Source organism: Triturus cristatus, chromosome 11, assembly GCF_964204655.1.
Source record: "Triturus cristatus chromosome 11, aTriCri1.1, whole genome shotgun sequence".
NCBI lineage: Eukaryota > Metazoa > Chordata > Amphibia > Caudata > Salamandridae > Triturus > Triturus cristatus.
Window position 1 is genome coordinate 651853417 of NC_140594.1, and position 18519 is coordinate 651871935.

Genomic DNA, 18519 nt, shown 5'->3' on the forward strand with positions numbered 1-18519 from the left:
TGTTGATTGTCCACAGGAACCATTGTTGTCTGTTAAACTGTAAAGTACTCTGGTTCTGTGTGAGTAGGGTGTCCCTTGTTTTTGCATACATGTCCGATGAAAGGGAGCGTCTAATAAGGAGTCGGGTATGACTTCGGCAAGCTGATAGTGAACCCTAGCGAGTGTAGAAGGTTCGCCATAGTCTGGAGGTGAGAGACGACTGCCTGGGGCTAGCTCGCCATCAACAGCCAATCGTCGAGGTAGGGAAAATCTGGAATTTGTGACCTCCGCAGATGAGCTGTGACCACTGCCATCACTTTTGTGAACACCCGAGGGGCGCTGGTTAGGCTGAAGGGTAGCACACCAAACTGAAAGTGCTCTTTGCCAGCCGTGAACCGCAAGTAATGCCTGTTGGCTGGCAGGGCGTGAATGTGAGAATAAGCATCCTGTAAGTCCAGGGATACCATCCAGTCTCCTAGGTCTAGAGCGGACAGGACTTGCGCAAGCGTGAGCATTTTGAATTTCTACTTTTTTCAGGAAGAGATTGAGTAGACACAGGTCTACAATAGGATGAAATACTCCGTCCTTCTTGGGCATAAAAAAGTAGCGGTAATAGCAACCATTACTTACGTTTCGTGCCGGCACCTCACCTGTAGCTCTCTAGGCCAAAAGAACTAACACCTAACTGAGCAAGAAGAAGTGGTCCTCTGTTCACTTGTCGTAAGGAGTTGGCATGGGGGGGCACAAATGGAAGGGAGTAGCCTCTTTGAATGAGCTAGAAAACTCAATGGTCTGATGTTATTGACCTCCAGTGGTAAAGGTGATGGCGTATCCTGCCCTCCGCTGGATGCCCATGAAGTTCGAAGGACATACTAAAAAGGTTAGCTGCCAGGGTTAGTGGACTGGCTCAAACTCTGGCTGCCTGTCCCACATGGTCTTTGGGAGCCATGTCCTTGGCCACAAAAAGATTGTGTGGGTTGCTGGCTGGGTGTGTAAAGACCCTTCTGTGACCACAAGAAGAGCGGAAGGCAGACTGGGGTTGGTGAGGGGCCATGGAAAGATCCTAGAACTTGGCCATAATCATGCTGTCTTTAAAGCGCTCTAGCGCTGATTTCACCTTCTCTCAAAGTAACTGAGAGTCATCAAAGGGTATGTCCATAAGCGAAGCCAGAGAAGCCAGTGGTTCTCAACCAGGTGTGTTGTTTAAGGGGCACCGATGAGGAAATTGTTCTGCGCAGAGAGTCAGTCATATCCAGCCCACATCGTATTGTGAACTTGGCTGCATCCCTCCCATGAGCAACTGATTCAGAGAGTATGGCTCAGGCCTCCTCCAAGACCATGGACAGCACTTGCACTACAGAGTCCCAGATGGTAATGGAGTGTTCGAGGCATATGAGCTGCAGATCACACACTTGGCATAGATCGCCATCTGGTGTTGGGCCTGGATGTTTGCACTTGTTTTTGTCCTGGAAAAGTCATTGGAAGTCAAGGGATAGGTGACTCCTCCTTTGGACTATAGTGCGCATGGGCATCAACTCCGTCCTCAGATTTTTTTTTCCGCCATCGGGCTCGGATGTGTTTGTCGCGCTCCAGTTCGGAACCGTTACCGATTCCACTTTCAACGCGAAATCCTTTGACAGTATTGTCTCGATCGCGAACCCTAATTGTCGCGCATCTCTCCAAATCGAAGTCCTCGATTCCGATCTACGACGAAGGCCTTCGGGCCTACCTGGGCCTTGGCTTCTGGCTCATGGAAAGGACGCCCTTCAAGAAGTGTCCTCAATGTGGGTCAAAGTTTCCCCATGAGGTGTGCAACCTCTGCCTTTCAACAGAGCACGAGGCCAGAGACTGTCCAGCTTGTGCCTCTTTCCGCTCCAAGAAGACCATTCGGGACCGACGCGCGAGAAGAACCATGGCTCGCTCGTCGACATCAATCTTGGATGACATCTTCCAATAGGGCGTCGATGTGCCGGAGAGAGAGCGGGTCGAAGAAAGCCTCGTCAGCGCCTCAGAAGCCGATGACTCCGACGTCGAAGAGATCACTCCGGCGCAGCGGGTCGTAAGTAAGAGCGTCGACCCCGACCCCCTCCCTGCACCATCGAAAAAGGCTTCGGTCACACCTTCGCGCTCAGGTGCACACGAGAGACTGCTTCCCAAAGCCCCGCCCTCGGAACCGGCAAAGAAGGCTACTGAGCCTTCAGCAAGCTCGGGCTCGAGTCAGCCTGCCGTCGGTACTGACACACAATCACCGGCACCGAAAAAGAAACAGCCCTCCTCCTCCATGCCGATAGCTGCTTCCACATCCAAGCCATCGGCACCAAAACCGACACGCACCGATTCGTCGACACCGAAAAGACATTCGAAGTCGAACAAAAAACCACTCCCAAAGGGTTCGGATTCGGAGCCAAGGAAAGCCTCGGAACCGAAAAAACAACAAGTTCCCTACACCAAGGAGACTGTAAAAACGCATGGCTCCAAACCAAAACAGGACAGGACCACTGCAGAGTCGGTGCCGAAGAAGCCCACGGAACCGAAACGCTTGGCACCGAAAGACCAATCTCCAGCAGAAGAGCTGTTCACACCAGACCCTGCTCAAAAGACTCTAAAAGGGATCCTAAAACTGGTCAATTAACTCTTAGTTCTAGGTAAAGACCACTAGATGCGCCTGCACCGGCTCCACCACCTAAAATGAGAAACTTTGCTACATCTCCTCTAAGAGTCCCTTCTCCAACTCCTCCTCCACCTCCCCCACCACACCGTTCCCCTACACCATCTCCTACACCAGTAGACGATGATGACACCTTGGATGACATAGGGGAGGATCCAGACGATGTGCCACTAGGGGATCAGAAGTCCATCTTCTTCCCCAGACCCCTGGGATGATTATAACACGCCAGATGTCCCTAATGTTCCACAGGATGACATCTACCCCTCTAGGCCTTCCCCTCCAGAGGACACCATGGGTTTTAATCAGCTCGTCCACAGAGCTGCCCATTACCACGTGGTTGACTTGCATACAGACCCCATAGAGCAGGATTTCCTAATGGATACATTTGACACCAATCAAAGGTCAACCTCAATACTACCTATGCTTAAAGGGGTTATTAAGCATGCACCTGAAGTCTTTAAAGATCCTGTCAGGGCTTGAGTCATTGACCCTGGTAGTTTCTAATGCTAGGAAGAGGGCCAATTCCCAGACATCGGGTGACGCTCCACCACCCGACAAATAGTCTAAACTCTTGGACGCCTCCGGCAAAAGAACAGCCTCACAGGCGGCTAACATATGGCGCATCGCCAACACGCAGGCGCATTATGATGAACTAGAGTCCATAATGCAGCACCTCCCAGATATACAAAAACAGGGCCAATGAACTCATGCAAGAGGGTAAGCTTATCACCAACACCTCCATCCGTTGCGCTCTTGACGTGGCAGACACCGCCTCCAGAGCGGTAAACACAAGTGTCCTTTTGCGTAGGCATGTCTGGCTACGCATCTCTGGTTTTAAACCCGAAGTTCAAAGTTTCATACTCAACCAGCCATTTGATCAGGAGCACCTATTTGGCCCAAATGTAGATTCAACCCTTGAAAAGATACAGACACAGCTAAATCAATGGGAGGCTTGCAGTTGCAAGCTCCCAGATGTTTCTTTTGTCGCTTACCTTACCAGGGCACCCCCAGAGGCTACTCCTCAGACAACCCCTCCACCTATTACAAGACTCCCTCCCAGTCTACGTTTACCAGAGGTTACCAGAGAGGAAGCTACAGAGGAAACAATAATAAAGGCAGAGGGAAGACCAACAACACCCGCTCTGCCTCCACCCCTACCCAATGACTTTCCTCCACTTCCCCCAGACCATTCCACTTCGGTCAGGGGACGACAACAACAGTTCCTGCCTGTCTGGACCAACATCACTACAGACAGGTGGGTGAGACAAATAGTTCAATCAGGTTAATGTCTAGAACTTACTTCTACCCCCCTCACATACCACCCAAACAACGGCCAATGTCGTCAGAACACTTATCTCTGCTGAAGAAGGAGGTGATCTCCCTCCTACAAAAGGGCGCAATAGAACCAGTTCCCCTGCACCAACAAAAAACAGGAGTTTACTCCCTGTATTTTCTCATACCAAAGAAGGACGGCTCTCTCAGGCCTATTCTAGACCTCAGACCTCTAAACCTGTACATACAATCACACCACTTTCACATGGTTACACTCCAGCAGGTCCTTCCTCTTCCTTCACAAGGCGAATTCTTTGCTACTCTAGATCTCAAGGATGCCTATTTCCATATTCCCATTCACGCAGCTCACAGGAAGTATCTAAGATTTGTAGTGTACGGCCAACACTATCAATTCAAAGTACTCGCTTTCGGAGTCACAACAGCACCACGGGTATTCACCAAGTGCCTAGCGGTAGTGGCAGCCTACTTAAGAAGACAACACATTCACGTCTTTCCATATCTGGACGACTGGCTAATGAAAGCCAGCTCATACAGTCAGTGTGTACATGACACTCACACCACTATCCAACTACTCCACAACTTGGGGTTCACAGTAAACTACGCAAAGTCTCATTTCCAACCGTCCCACATACAACAATACCTTGGTGCCACAATAGACACCTCACAAGCATTAGCCTATCCCAACCCGGCCAGGATAGCAAGCATGCAAGCTCTCATAACCAAATTTCAGCCTCAACACTCTCTCCCAGCACGAGTGTTCATGCAGCTAATAGGGATTATGGCCTCTTGCATACTTATAGTACCTCATGCAAGACTCCAGATGCGTCCTCTCCAAGAGTTCTTAGCACGCCAATGGAACCAGGCTCAAGGTCAGCTAACAGATCTGGTGTTAGTAGACGGTCGCACTCATCGATCTCTGCAATGGTGGAACACCAAGAACCTTTCCAAAGGGCGACCGTTCCTAGAGCCAGTTCCACAGATAGTCATGACAGCGGACACATCGCTCTCCGTCTGGGGAGCGCACCTATTACATCACACCATGCAAGGCAGGTGGACTCCTCAACAAAAGTTACTCCACATCAATCACCCGGAGCTACTATCCATTTACCTAGCCTTAAAGGCTTTCCAAAAACAAATATCAGGCAAAGCTGTCTTAGTCCGCACAGACAACATGACAGCCATGTACTACATACAGAAACAAGGCGGGACACACTCTCTGCAGCTCTCTCAACTCGCACAGAGCATATGGAAATGGTCTATACCCCAGAACATCTTTCTCCTAGCTCGACATGTCCCAGGAGTTCAAAACACCATAGCCGATCTGTTAAGCCGTCAAACGCAACAGATTCACGAGTGGGAACTTCATCCACAAGTTCTTCAGCCATTCTTTCAAATGTGGGGGCAACCAGACATAGACCTCTTCACCACGCACAAAAACGCCAAATGCCCAAGCTTCGCCGCCAGGTATCCACACCCATTGTCCAAAGGCAATGCGATACGGATGAATTGGTCAGGCAGATTTGCGTACGCCTTTCCACCTCTCCCACTCATTCCAATGGTGGTGCGCAAACTACAGCAACATGCACTGACTCTCATACTAGTTGCTCCAACTTGGGCCAGACAACCGTGGTAAACCACATTACTGGAACTGTCTGTAGTTCCCCACCAAAAACGACACCTCTCCCCACGTCTCCTAACCCAGAACCGTGGAGAAATCCAACATCCGGACCCAGCTCAGCTCAACCTTGCGATCTGGCTCCTGAGGTCTTAGAATTTGGTTCCTTAACCTTCCCCCTGAATGCATGAACGTCATTAAAGAAGCTAGACGTTCCACCACTAGAGCCTGCTATGCAGCCAAGTGGAAGAGATTTGTAATATACTGTCATAACAACAACATCAATCCCCTAGACATGTCTATCCAACACATCATAGGTTACCTACTACATCTCCAAAGGTGCAACTTAGCCTACACATCTATTAGGCTGCACCTCGCTGCCATAGCGGCCTATTTACAAAATAGACAACACCTATCACTTTTCAGGGTGCCTGCCATTAAAGCCTTTATGGAAGGCCTCAAAAGGATAATTCCCCCCAGGTCCTCCCTTTGAACCTCTACATAAATGTGAGCTCCAATTTTTAACATGGAACGTTGCTTTCCTAGTAGCTATCACTTCTCTTAGAAGAGTTAGTGAACTGCAAGCTCTAACTATTCGGGAACCTTTCCTACAAATCCATCACAATAAGGTTGTCCTCAGAACCAATCCAAAATTCCTCCCTAAAGTAATTTCTCCTTTCCACCTCAATCAGTCTGTAGAGTTGCCAGTGTTCTTCTCGCAGCCACAGACAGTCACAGAGAGAGCTCTTCATACCCAAGATGTCAAAAGAGCTTTGCTTTATTACATTGAAAGGACACAACCTTTTCGTAAGACCAAACAACTTTTTGTGTCATTCTCACCACCACACAAAGGCAACCCAATATCAAAGTCTGGGATAGCTAGATGGATTGTTTAAATGTATACAAATTTGCTATCACAAAGCAAAACGTACTTTATCTGTTCCTCCTAAAGCCCACTCTACACGAAAAATAGGGGCTTCAATGGCATTTTTAGGGAACATTCCCTTAGATGACATCTGCAAAGCAGCCACATGGTCTACACCGCACACATTCACAAAACACTATTCTGTGGATGTGCAAACAATACAACAAGCTAGTGTGGGCCAGGCTGTACTCAAAACACTATTTCAAACTACTGCAACAGGTACTGGTGGTCGCCGCTAGGGATGGGTTCTGCTATACAATCTATGCCAAGTGTGTGATCTGCAGCTCTGGGGGATGTAGGGTAGGAATGCAGTGGAACGGATTTCTCCTGATGTGTATTTTGAGGGGGGATTCTTCGTCTGCTGGTCATATGTGTAATGTTGGTCTGCAGGACCCTGGGTGTGAAAAATTAATAAAATCTTTTACCAAAAAAAAAAAAGTGTGTGATCTGCAGCTCATATGCCTCGAACGGAAAATGCTACTTACCAGTATGCATCTGTTCTTGGCATGTAGAGCTGCAGATCCACACACGCACAACCGCCTCCCCGGCTACCTTTATCTGTTCCTGTACTATCTTATTTAGATACAGCATACACGGGCATCTTTCTGTCTCTTACAAAACTCCACCATTTCTCTGCTGGCGAAAAACAATCTGAAGATGGAGCCGATGCCCATGCGCACTATAGTCCAAAGGAGGAGTCACCTATCCTGTGGCTTCCAAAGACTTATCCAGGACAAAAACAAGTGCAAACATCCGGGCCCAACACCGGATGGCAATCTATGCTAAGTGTGTGGATCTGCAGCTCTACATGCCAAGAACAGATGCATACTGGTAAGTAGCATTTTCCATTGGCTCAATAGGCATGCGGTGTTCCCTGACCGCAGTGCCAGGCTGGCGGAAGAGAATATCCTCTTCCCAAAGGTATCCAGCCTTTTGGATTCCCTTTACCGTGGAGTAGTAGGGAATGCAACAGGATTGATTTTGGAGGCCTGGATCACCAAGCTCTATGGGGCGGGGTGCTGGGTGAGGAAACTGGGATCCCCTTAGGTGGGGCGGTGGGAGCAGGCACTTGGCCTATGCTCAGGAGCCTGAAAAAGAGGCTGGCCGGGGTGGCTGGGTGTGTAAAGATGTGGGTGGAAGACCCTTCCGTGACCACAAGAAGGGCGGAAGGCAGACTGGGGTTGGTGAGGGACCATGGAAAGATCCTAGAACTTGGCCATAATCATGCTGTCTTTAAAGCGCTCTAGCGCTGATTCCACCTTCTCTCAGAGTAACTGAGAGTCATCAAAGGGTATGTCCATAAGCGAAGCCTGGACATCGCCTGAGAAGCCAGTGGTTCTCAACCAGGTGTGTTGTTTAAGGGCCACCGATGAGGAAATTGTTCTGCGCAGAGAGTCCGTCATATCCAGCCTACATCGTATTGTGAACTTGGCTGCATCCCTCCCATGAGCAACTGATTCAGAGAGTATGGCTCAGGCCTCCTCCAAGACCATGGGCAGCACTTGCGCTACAGAGTCCCAGATGGTAATGGAGTATTGGCTCAATAGGCATGCGGTGTTCACTGACCGCAGTGCCAAGCTGGCGGAAGAGAATATCCTCTTCCCAAAGGTATCCAGCCTTTTGGATTCCCTGTACCGTGGAGTGGTAGGGAATGCAACAGGATTGATCTTGGAGGCCTGGATCACCAAGCTGTATGGGGCGGCGTGCTGGGTGATGAAACTGGGATCCCCTTAGGCGGGGCGGTGGGAGCGGGCACTTGTCCTAAGCTCAGGAGCCTGAAAAAGGGGCTGTTAACGTTTTTCAACCATTTTGTATCACTTGCAGCAGTTTTTTTGTCTTGTCTTTTTGCGTAATAAATCTTGCCTTCAACTCTCCTTTCTGGGACTTGAAAAACGGTGTGCATGCTATGAATTGGTTTCTACCTTTGTGCTACACCCAATATGAGTCATTTGCACTTGTCAAGGGAAGAGGAACATTTTTAACCACAGGCTTATGTGAATATGAACTGGTGCCAACTGTCTGGGTGCTGACTACACTTTCTGACACGCTATGTAGGAATAATGGGAAATTCCACAGCTTCAAATGTTTTGCGAAAGGTTCTAAATAGCATGAGCTGGTTGCATCCAGCAGAGCTTGTTTGAAGCGCCTGGCTTCACATCTCTCAATTCGAACTTGCAATAAACTGTCTTCACAGTAGGTGACTATTTTGCTGTCTCTCATTTGCAGTACCAGATTTTGTGCATTCACAAGCCCCTGTGTAGGGCTTGGACTAGGCCTCAAGTAGGACATCAGTAAGGGCTTCGTTGAATGAGAGTAATGGTTCGGCGGGGGAAACTCCCAACTGAAGCTCCTCCTTGAAGACATTAGTCTTGACTGCCACTGAAGGTAGCATAAGGTGTAGGACCTCACCTGCCCTTCCCACCACCAATTCGAATGAGGCACCCTCCTACTTAGCCACAGTAGGCAGAGAGACCAGGCCAGTGTCTGGGGAGGTAGCCAGTCCACTGGTATCTGCCAGATCCTCATACTAATTGTCCTCCGGAATTTCTAATTGGTATCCGTAAGGGTCCTCATACTCCTCCCAATCATCACCCAATCCAGGCCTACCAAAAGAATTAGTCACTGTCTCTGACAAGAGGGTTCTGCCCACAGTCGGTGCTGGATCCAATGTTGGACGACACCCTCCTGGCTCCGTTTTGGAGTCGGGAGGATGGTGGGTATGGTGCCGCCTTGGTGCACTGCCAATGCAGAGGCATTCGCACTGGAGCGGGCGCCAGGGAAGGTCAAGGTGGCTCGATGAGCGACACCTTGAATCCATCAAGTGATCCAAGGAGCCTGACTGGTGCCGGGGGTGAACCTGCCAGCGGAAGACCAGCAGGGGCCCTCCTCAGCCCGCTTGGCCATTAATCGCTCTAGCAGGAACGGGCCACCTAAATATGAGGTGCATGGCTTAATAGAATTCTCGTAACTGAACGGGGTTCGCTCCGGCTCCTGGAAACTCTGGGAAGCACGGAGACGGCCCAGGCGCAGACTAACCACAGAGCTGGTCCTCGAATGCTGACGCTACTTCATTTTGTCAGATGGCTTTGATGTTTGTAGTGAAGTCAAAGATCTCTTCAACTTCTTGCTCTTTTTGTGCCTGTGGGATTTACCGATTTCTCCATCGACTTCGACGACAAGCTCCTGGAGTGGCTCCGCGAATAATCTTGTGACCTTCCTCTCGACCAAGATCTTGAGCATCATGGCCTAATGTGTTGAGAAGCTTGAGTGACAGCTCCCTCAAGGTCTTTGGGTGCATGACACTGCAGTCGACGCAGGTCCTGGTGTTGTGGTTGTACTTCAATCACCAGCGGCACACCAAGTGTATCGATGACAGATGCCACATGGTTTAACCCAACTTTCGTGTCAGACATCATGACACCCCAGGAGACATGGTCTCAAAAAAATCTTGACAAAAATTTGAAAAAGTTGTCAGTCAAAAAAGACTGGGGATGGCTCTTCCCGGATCTGCGCTGACTGACATGGAAAGAAAAGAACTGACGTCAGTGCACTGAGCTGGCTCCCATATAGGAACAGCGCACGTCAGTTTAGGTACGGATGACACCACACAGAGCCGAGCAATACTACCTATGGGCACGCAGGAGTACTGCTCATGAAAAATTTACAGATCCAGCCTGACGCCTGGGCATTATTCTAAGGTAAGAAATCTGTGGCTTGAAGTCTCTATCAAATATATTGTTTTATTTTTGTTTTCCATCCCCTCTATATTGTGTAGACCTTTCACAATTATTTGAGATTTTAGAGGCTGACCTCACACACACTTTCTATTATCTCTGTGACATTGAATCAGTGCCTGCCCTCTGTGAAATATCTACTGACTAGAACTACCTTTCCTATCACTATTTAACTTATTCTGCTTGGAGTCCCTACAACATTTTTCACTTTGTAATGTTTAATATTCCTGTACTGCTACCTGGTCATGTTCGCAAGTATGTCCTTGACTCTTCCGGGTTGCGATCACATGAAGCAGTGCATCATTCATCACACGACCAAGCTGTCCTTTCATATACCATACCGTTACAGGTCCGCCTCTTTCTTTGACATGGATGGCTGCTCTACTCCCTTCTCAACTCCATCCTCCGTGAGTCTATTTTTGGTATAGACTTGAGACTGCTCACTTGCCTTTCCCTCGGATACGTGATTTTGATTATCCATTTGTTTGCCACAGGCATTTTTGGCAGCTTTTTTATATAGTGTTACTTTTACCCAAAGCATTAAAGCACTTTACAAAGGAACCTGAGCACGATATGCATTTTTTAGACACTGGGAGAGGAAGTGATCTGTCCGGAATTAAAGGATGTTTTGCCAAGATATGGGTTCAAACCTGGTTGCCCAGTTCCACCTTTAGTCGCAGGACAAATTTCAAATTTTCTCTGCAGATTTGCCATGGCACTTTAGTGCTAGGTAAGCCTTCACTTCATATAGTCATAATTGTCGTTTGGCAGTTAAATTACTATACTGTCATGCTTCTCAGTGCTCAGACCTGTCTTCTTTAAATCTGTAGCTCTCACTTAACCTTTAGACCATCGGGTGAACAGTGAATTCTTGTGTTTTATGTCTGATATTCGTTCTAACCATTATAGGGGTCTAGCTTATTATTAACGTTACCACACTTCACCAGCTGAGCTCCCCAGACCACCAGACCCAGTACAAATTGAAACATTGTAGGTGTTAGTGTTGGGAATGGACATGGAAGTTTTGATGGCATCAGAATCTCTGTGAGACAGGTTTTTTAGACAGGAGGAAAAGTTGATAACAATCACTTCTGTCTAAGAAAACAGCACCATGCCGTAGGGTTCCTGCATTGTGTGTCTCTATTGTATAGAACTTTAGCAGACTAGTAAACAAGTGCAATGGAAAAGTTAATTTCTGTGTGTATGAGTGTGCAGCGCAATTTTGCATAGAAAGTCATACAATGGAGTGCCAGTCTATTATGTCTTCTACTTTTTATAATGAGCCTGCCTTGTGTTTAACTATTACATTCAATCAGGATGACCCCTTGAGCAGCCAACTTTTTCTGAATTCTGTATATTGTATTTACTGGATACTTGCAGTGGGGAGAAATGTATTTACCCATGTTTTTATGAAGCACCATACACCACTGATTAGATGCTGCGGGAGCTAGGGTAGGAGGAATCAAGGGAATGTGCTATTGCGATGAACACAATCTTTTTCAGAGGGAACCGGGTGTCTCAGTTAACATTTATTGCCCGGTTACTTACCGGTAATCTTTATCACTCCGAGTCCTGGTCTTCCTGTTCCATTTCTTACACATGAGCAATTCGCCTGCTCCACAGAAACTATTACCTAGCTGAGGTCCAAATACTTCCCCCAATATGGTGCTGCCTACCCAGCATGCATAAAGGGGGAAGCACGTCACTAGGTCATCCTAAGAATGCCAAAGAAACCCATAAGAAAGAAAAACAGTCACCATAAACAGAAACCAGGGAGGGGCTCAGAAATGGAATAGGAAGACCAGGACTCGGAGTAATGAAAATTACCAGTGAGTTACTGGGCATTACCTCCTCATACGTCTTCCCATCCAATTCCTTATGCATGAGCCCATACCCAAGTGCATGGTAATTGATTTACACTGAAACCAAGGATGAAACAACATACATGATAGGTAATGCAAAAAAATAGTACAAATCACAGATCATGTACAGCTGACAAAATATGAGCGCCAAATTCTGCCGATACAGCCATCCCCAACTGAAGATGGTAATGAGAAACAAAGGTGTGGGGAAAAGGCCCACTTAGCAGCATTACAAATGTCACTCAGTAATGCACTCTGAAATATTGCCATAGACAACAAAAAACCCTGAACGGAAGGAGGACGGTGAGCTACCACTTGAGACAAGACAACATAGCACAACACCTCTCAAATCAGAATTGACAAAGAAGGCTCTAGACCCCTCCCCGAGAGACCAAAGGTGACACACAAGGAAGCCACCCGCCCAAATGTACTGGAATGGTCCAGAGAGATGCGAAGGGTCCACAACACATCCATAGACAACGAGAACCTCCATCTCCTGAGAAGGCATGTCCAGAGAAAACACCAGAAGGACTAAACCCTTAAGGCCAACGTAAACAGGGGCGCAAAGTAGGACCAGGAAATGCTAGAAGCACCGATGGAAGACCTTGGGTGGGTACCGGAGAGCAGGAGACAGGACTCTGTAGCAAAAAAACTCTGCAAAAGGTGAGCCCACAATAGAGAGAAAGAAGACATTACTGAGCCCCTTGAATGTCAGAATGGAGGCCCATTGGGCACGGAGAGTGGAGCACGCTAGACCCAACATAATACCATCCCCCAAAAAACCCAACGCCGTGACCAAATCAAAGGAAACAGGAGAAAGACTTGTCCCCCTACACCCAGAGACAGAGTTCCTCAAATGATGACCGTACGACATCAGGGGTGAAAAGTCAACAGGGACACCCTCACAAGTGCCAAACTCTCAGCCAGAAGCGCAGGAGAGAGGCCATGCTCAGAAGAGGAGCAAGCAGCGGAGATGGGCATATGGGAACCCACCAATGAAGACCAACTGTCAAACCTCCGACGGTATTGAGATTGATACAGAACAACCAGAAGAACCTCCATCTGCATCGCCTGAAGCCCCTTGTGGACCCGGGAAAGCAAGGCCCTAAGGACAGAGAAAGCATATATCGCCCAGGTCAAACCTCGAGGGAAGCAGGCTGAAAACTGAGGAAGAAGTGCCAACTCCGCTGACACAAACAGACCCAGCCAAGGAAAGCTGAACCTGCAGAGAAACGGCACATCCAGCTCAAAGAAACCGCAGGCCCCTTCACCACCCCTGGGAAGATAGACTGCAGAGAGAGAGAGAGGAGACCTACTTCACCACCCCTGGGAAGATAGACTGCAGAGAGAGAGAGAGGAGACCTACTGCCCACAAGCCATTCCCCAGGTCAACATAGGAATGAACGACCTGGTCGTCTGTCTGAACACAGATTGCACAGTGCTGAAGGAGAGAAGTGAATCAAAGACCGTGCCTGCCAAACTGCCATCAAAACCCCACCAGTACGAGGACTGAAGAGCCCAGAAAGGAGATCATCTGCCCAGGGCATAAGAATCTCACAGCAGTACCCTCTCACTCTGGTGCTCAAATCAGTCCTCAAGAACACAGAGGGAGAAGGATCAAGTCCGAAAACCTTGGAGGGATTGAGAGGCAACAACCACCATCGGATAGACCCCTAACCTCCGTGGGCCCAGGAATGAAAGCCACTTATTAATGAGAAGCCGGATACCAGTGACTAAATGGAGATAGGCCCAGGAAGCACAGGCAATAATGAGGCCATCTCCCCGAGACTCCGCAGTCAGTGACTGGCAGATACCGAAGGTTGCGAAAGAACCCAGGATAGAAGGTGAAATAGATGGAAGAGGGCCCTGATTAACATCAGAGAATAAGTTTGGCACAGGGAACACAACCTGTGGATGAAAAGAAACCCAATAAAATCCAGAAGATGACAGACTTACCGCACCTCCCCGTTACCTAGGGAAAGAAGGAGAGACAATCACCAAGATATGGGTAGACTCAAATACCCTGAGCCAGTGGGGTCAAGAGGGTTGGAAATACCCCTTGGCACTGATGAAAAGTCGAAAAAGAAGCACCTGGAAACTGTAGTAGCCTGGCCCACAGCAAAACAAAGAAACTGCTGACCAGCCAGATGGATGGGAATATGCATGCAGGCGCCCATTAGGTCGAGAGACGTTGAGGAAGCACTATTCAGGAGCTGCAAGTTTGGGTTACTTGGATACTGAGCTAAACCGCAGGCCCATGCTCCTTACCCGGGATCGCACAAAAAGGAAGGGAACCAGCATCCCCCCTTGATGACACACATAAAACTTTGTCTCCTAGCCGTCCGTCTGATTACACACTCCTTGACCCCCAACCGATGAGGGGAAATGAAACATAGCAGCTCGAACTGCGGCCAAGGCCTACCAGATGGAAAAATGGAGAGACACCGGGATAAGAACCTGTGACTATGAGGTCAAATGCAGGTCCCCACAGTGGTTGCATCAGTCCACTAAGCCACTAGACCAGACCCAGCCCAAATAGCATTATGTAAGGGTACAGTCTCGGGATCAACAGGCCCAAATGAGGCCAAAAAACGATCAAAATCGTCCGCTTTAGCCGTTGCGCTAGATGAGTGGAGACTAGAGTTCATTAAGATGCCTTAGTAGGTCTGCCAGATCAGAATCCTGAAAATAATGACTCACCCGGCTCTCCTCCCCATCACCCCCATCAGGCTAAAACACATCCTGCCTGGGACCTTAAGTGGTGGATGCCCGGGCCCTAAAGGCTGCCACCTCGGCAGCCTCAACTATGGCCTGTAAGGAAGCCAATGAAGGATGCACAGAAGGACCTGGTTCCACCTCCGATGGCTCCATTGTAGCACCAGCCACAATCCAACAACCTCAACCACTCTGATTACCCTGTATGCCAAAACCATGAGGTAGCAAAAGCTACCTCCTGCGATATACAACATGATGGCATCCAGAGAGGCCGGACATGTGGCAGAGCCAACTGAATGGAACCCTCATATGCTGTGTGGGGGCTGGGGGGGGACAAATAAGGCCACAGCATACCCAGCCCACACGCAGTAAGGACCGGAGGTAGGGCGAGAGACTCCAATGTATTTATTAAATTATATAATATGATTAATCAGAAAGTTTTACTATATGCTTATATATAACAATTTTCTTATATATTTATTGTATGATAATGCATACAGTTATTATAATATATGTATTAAAAAAAAAAAAAAAAACAATAAAAAAATGGAAACACAAACCCGTAGCCCCTAGGCCCTGCTTGCTAATGCAGAGCAAAACAGCCCAGGAACACCGAAAACCGGCACAACACATCGCTAGAATGCGGGGGTGCACCAACCCCTCCCACTGAAGCAGAATGCTGCGGGCGGGGGCAGCTGTCCAGAAATACCGCTCATAAAACGTGTGAAGTCAAAAACTGGAACCCATAGCTCTTGAGAGTGAGAGCCTTCCACAGAATACTCCAAGTAAGCCCGGCATGCTATAGCAAGTAGGCCTGAGCCAAAATTCCGTTCCGTTCGCGGAAATTGCGATAATTTGGCATTTTCGCGTTCACCGGAAAGCGCGAAAATGTCGATTTCCGCATTCCGCAGCTTAGCGATAATTTGTTTCTTGCTCGCGCTGTAAAATAATACATTCTCGCGTGCACGCGATCGCCTTACCTGAATCACCGCGTTCGCCGACAAGTTTTCCCAATCCGGTCGCGTTCTCCACGAGATGTTGGATTGTTGGTAGCCATTTGCGCTGTCTCGCGACAGTTCGCGCCCGCAGTAACGTCATGCGTCGCGCGATCACGTCTTTCTTCTCGCGATCATGCACCGCGAGACAAGTGAAAACAAGATGGCCGCGCCCGCGAGCAACCCCATGGGTAAGTTGGCGAGCCGCGACCACGCAGAAATTACCGCGAACGGGCGGGAAAAAAACTTCTGCATCGTCGCGATATTTCTGCGTGTTTGCGGAGATTTTTTAACATTTTCGCGATAATTTGCAAAAGTGAATTTAGCAAATTCCGCCCACCCCTAATAGCAAGACATACGGCAGAACATAGAACAGCACAAAAAAAACATGAATGCTAAAAGCGGCAACCTGAGCCATGAATTAAATGTAAATGAAAAGGCCCAACGTGCCAGCATTTAGCCAGGAAAAAACCCAGCCACAAGTGTGCAGCTGCACCTGTTGAGCAAAAAAATGCCCCTGTAATCAGGAGGCCTGGCAGTAAAGAAGCCGCAAACCCACATCCACCGCGGCAACCGCCTGCCCGCGGGGGACGAGAACGGGCGAAAGGAAGCTCAGCTCCGTAGCCCAGAAACACAGGCCAATGCTTGCTGTGCAGAGCGGCCAGGACCCCTAAACACAGACTACTAAAGCAAGTCTCACAGTAGGCAGAAACATGTTAAAGCATTAAAATAAAAGCATGATCATCTTACCTGGCCACGCTAGGCAACACTTCTGCAGCGCAGAAAGAAAAGAACAGGATCTCCTAGTGACATGCTTTCCCCTTTATGCATGCTGGATAGGCAGCGCCATATTGGGGGAAGTATTTTGACCTCTGCTAGGTAATAGTTTCTGTAGAGCAGGCGAACTGCTCACGCGTGAGGAATGGGACAGGAAGATGGACAAGGAGGTAATGCAAGAACATTGGAGCATAGGAGGTGTTAATCTTAGTGGCGAGAGGCCTCATTTAAATCCTTCAGTCAGTCAGATGCAGGAGTCAAGCCGAACCTATGCATATGAATGGTATGATGAGAATAAAGAGACAGATGATGCAGATATGAAGTATCCAGAAGGATAAGATGCCCCGTTACAAGGAACCGGTTGGGAGGAACAGATGTGCCTTCAGTTTCCAGCGTAATTGTGATGGGATTCGGGTGGGTGGAGTTGCAGCTGCATAGGGGTCTGGGCGAGAAGAGCAGACAACCTTTACATTGTAATCATTGACATAGGAAGGATGAGTGGCGGATTTATCCTTGAGTTGTGGAAGGCTAAAAGGGAAGATACCAGGCCGAAAATGATCTTTAGACTGTTTAGCGGGCATCTCGTAAGCAGTGTCCACTTCCCTTGAACGGCGAGCAGAGGGTGGGCTATCTTGTTGTCCACATTATACTTTCTTATTGTGCCCCCCCCACCTCCCTACCCACGTAGGGTCAGGAGCCGAAAAGAAGAGTATTGTTAGATTAACTCTTTTGTAGTTCTTGTTTGCACCATACGCCAAGTTATATACAAGAGTTACACCTGTTGGATGGGTCTATGGGTCTGGGATCCTAATAGAGAAATAAGTCTATTCTTAAATACCACAGTTGGCTAATTTATGTTTGTTTGTGCAGCTCAGATGGGAGTTGGCGAGGGAAAATCCATCGGCCAGTGGTATGGACCAAACACAGTGGCGCAAGTGCTCAAGTAAGTTTTTACCTATCTTCTGCTTCTTCATTCTAGCTGAAGACATAACGTCTAGATAAATATAAACACAGCATGTGTGAACTTATATGTTACCTTCACTGGGGTCTTAGGACTTCATAGCCATGCAGAGAAACACCTCACAGCACCCTTCCCTGAGCGCAAAGCATATGAGCTCCACACAGCATCCTGTCATGAGAACAGCTCTTGTGAGCAAATCACTGCTCACTTCCCTAGAATAATAGCATTCAGAGTACCTGACTGCACCCTGCCCTGGTAACGAATCACATGGACATTTTACATTAGGTTTTACCCAAATAAAGTATATGAACTCGACAGCACACACTGCCTTGGGATCAGAAGTTCTGTTATATATGTTCATGTGATCTTCCCTGCAGGCACCTGTGAGCAAGACTAGCACCTAAAAACCTGCTGGCACACTTAAAAGTGAAGTAGTACACCTACTTATTGTAGAGGCAGATTACCTTACAATGATTTATTATTGGGACAGAGCAGGTGAATACATTAAACCAAGGCGTCTGAATGCATCACAGTGGCCCACAAATCGAGACAAGGCAGTTAACATCAAACCACGCATAAAACTGAGTTCCCCAAAGTATCCCTCACATGAGGACTGAACAATCCATAGCATCCATACATGGAAACAGAACACTACTTACCACTGATATCCGGCTCAGGAGAAAGAGCACACAGTGTTTCTCAGCAGGTTTGAGTGCCGTTGCAAATTGGATGACAGAGAATTGTCTTCAGTTAAATGGCAACTAAACTGAAATAATGAAGTTTGGCAAGGCGCAACAGTTCTGGTCACCTGATTGCATGGTGGCCTTTTGAACTAGGCCAAGCTCCTACTCCGAAATTGGTCGCAAAAAACGTGGGTGTCTGTCTTGACCAAGCACTTATTATGAAAGAACAGGTTGCTGACACCATCGACTCCTGCTTTCATATGTTGCGCCTATTATAAAGAGTTGTTCTCTTCTTGGTGCTTGCAGTGAGGA

At 48.2% G+C, this 18519-nt stretch overlaps 1 protein-coding gene across 2 annotated transcripts in view; it reads left to right on the forward strand.

Annotated features, from left to right (window-relative positions):
* Positions 1-18519, forward strand: part of ATG4B (autophagy related 4B cysteine peptidase) — a 362353-nt gene that overhangs the window by 179663 nt on the left and 164171 nt on the right. For both annotated transcript variants that reach the window (XM_085634168.1, XM_085634170.1), the window contains exon 6: positions 17434-17506. In XM_085634168.1, coding sequence (XP_085490294.1) covers positions 17434-17506 — 73 coding nt within the window. The remainder of the gene's footprint in view (positions 1-17433; positions 17507-18519) is intronic.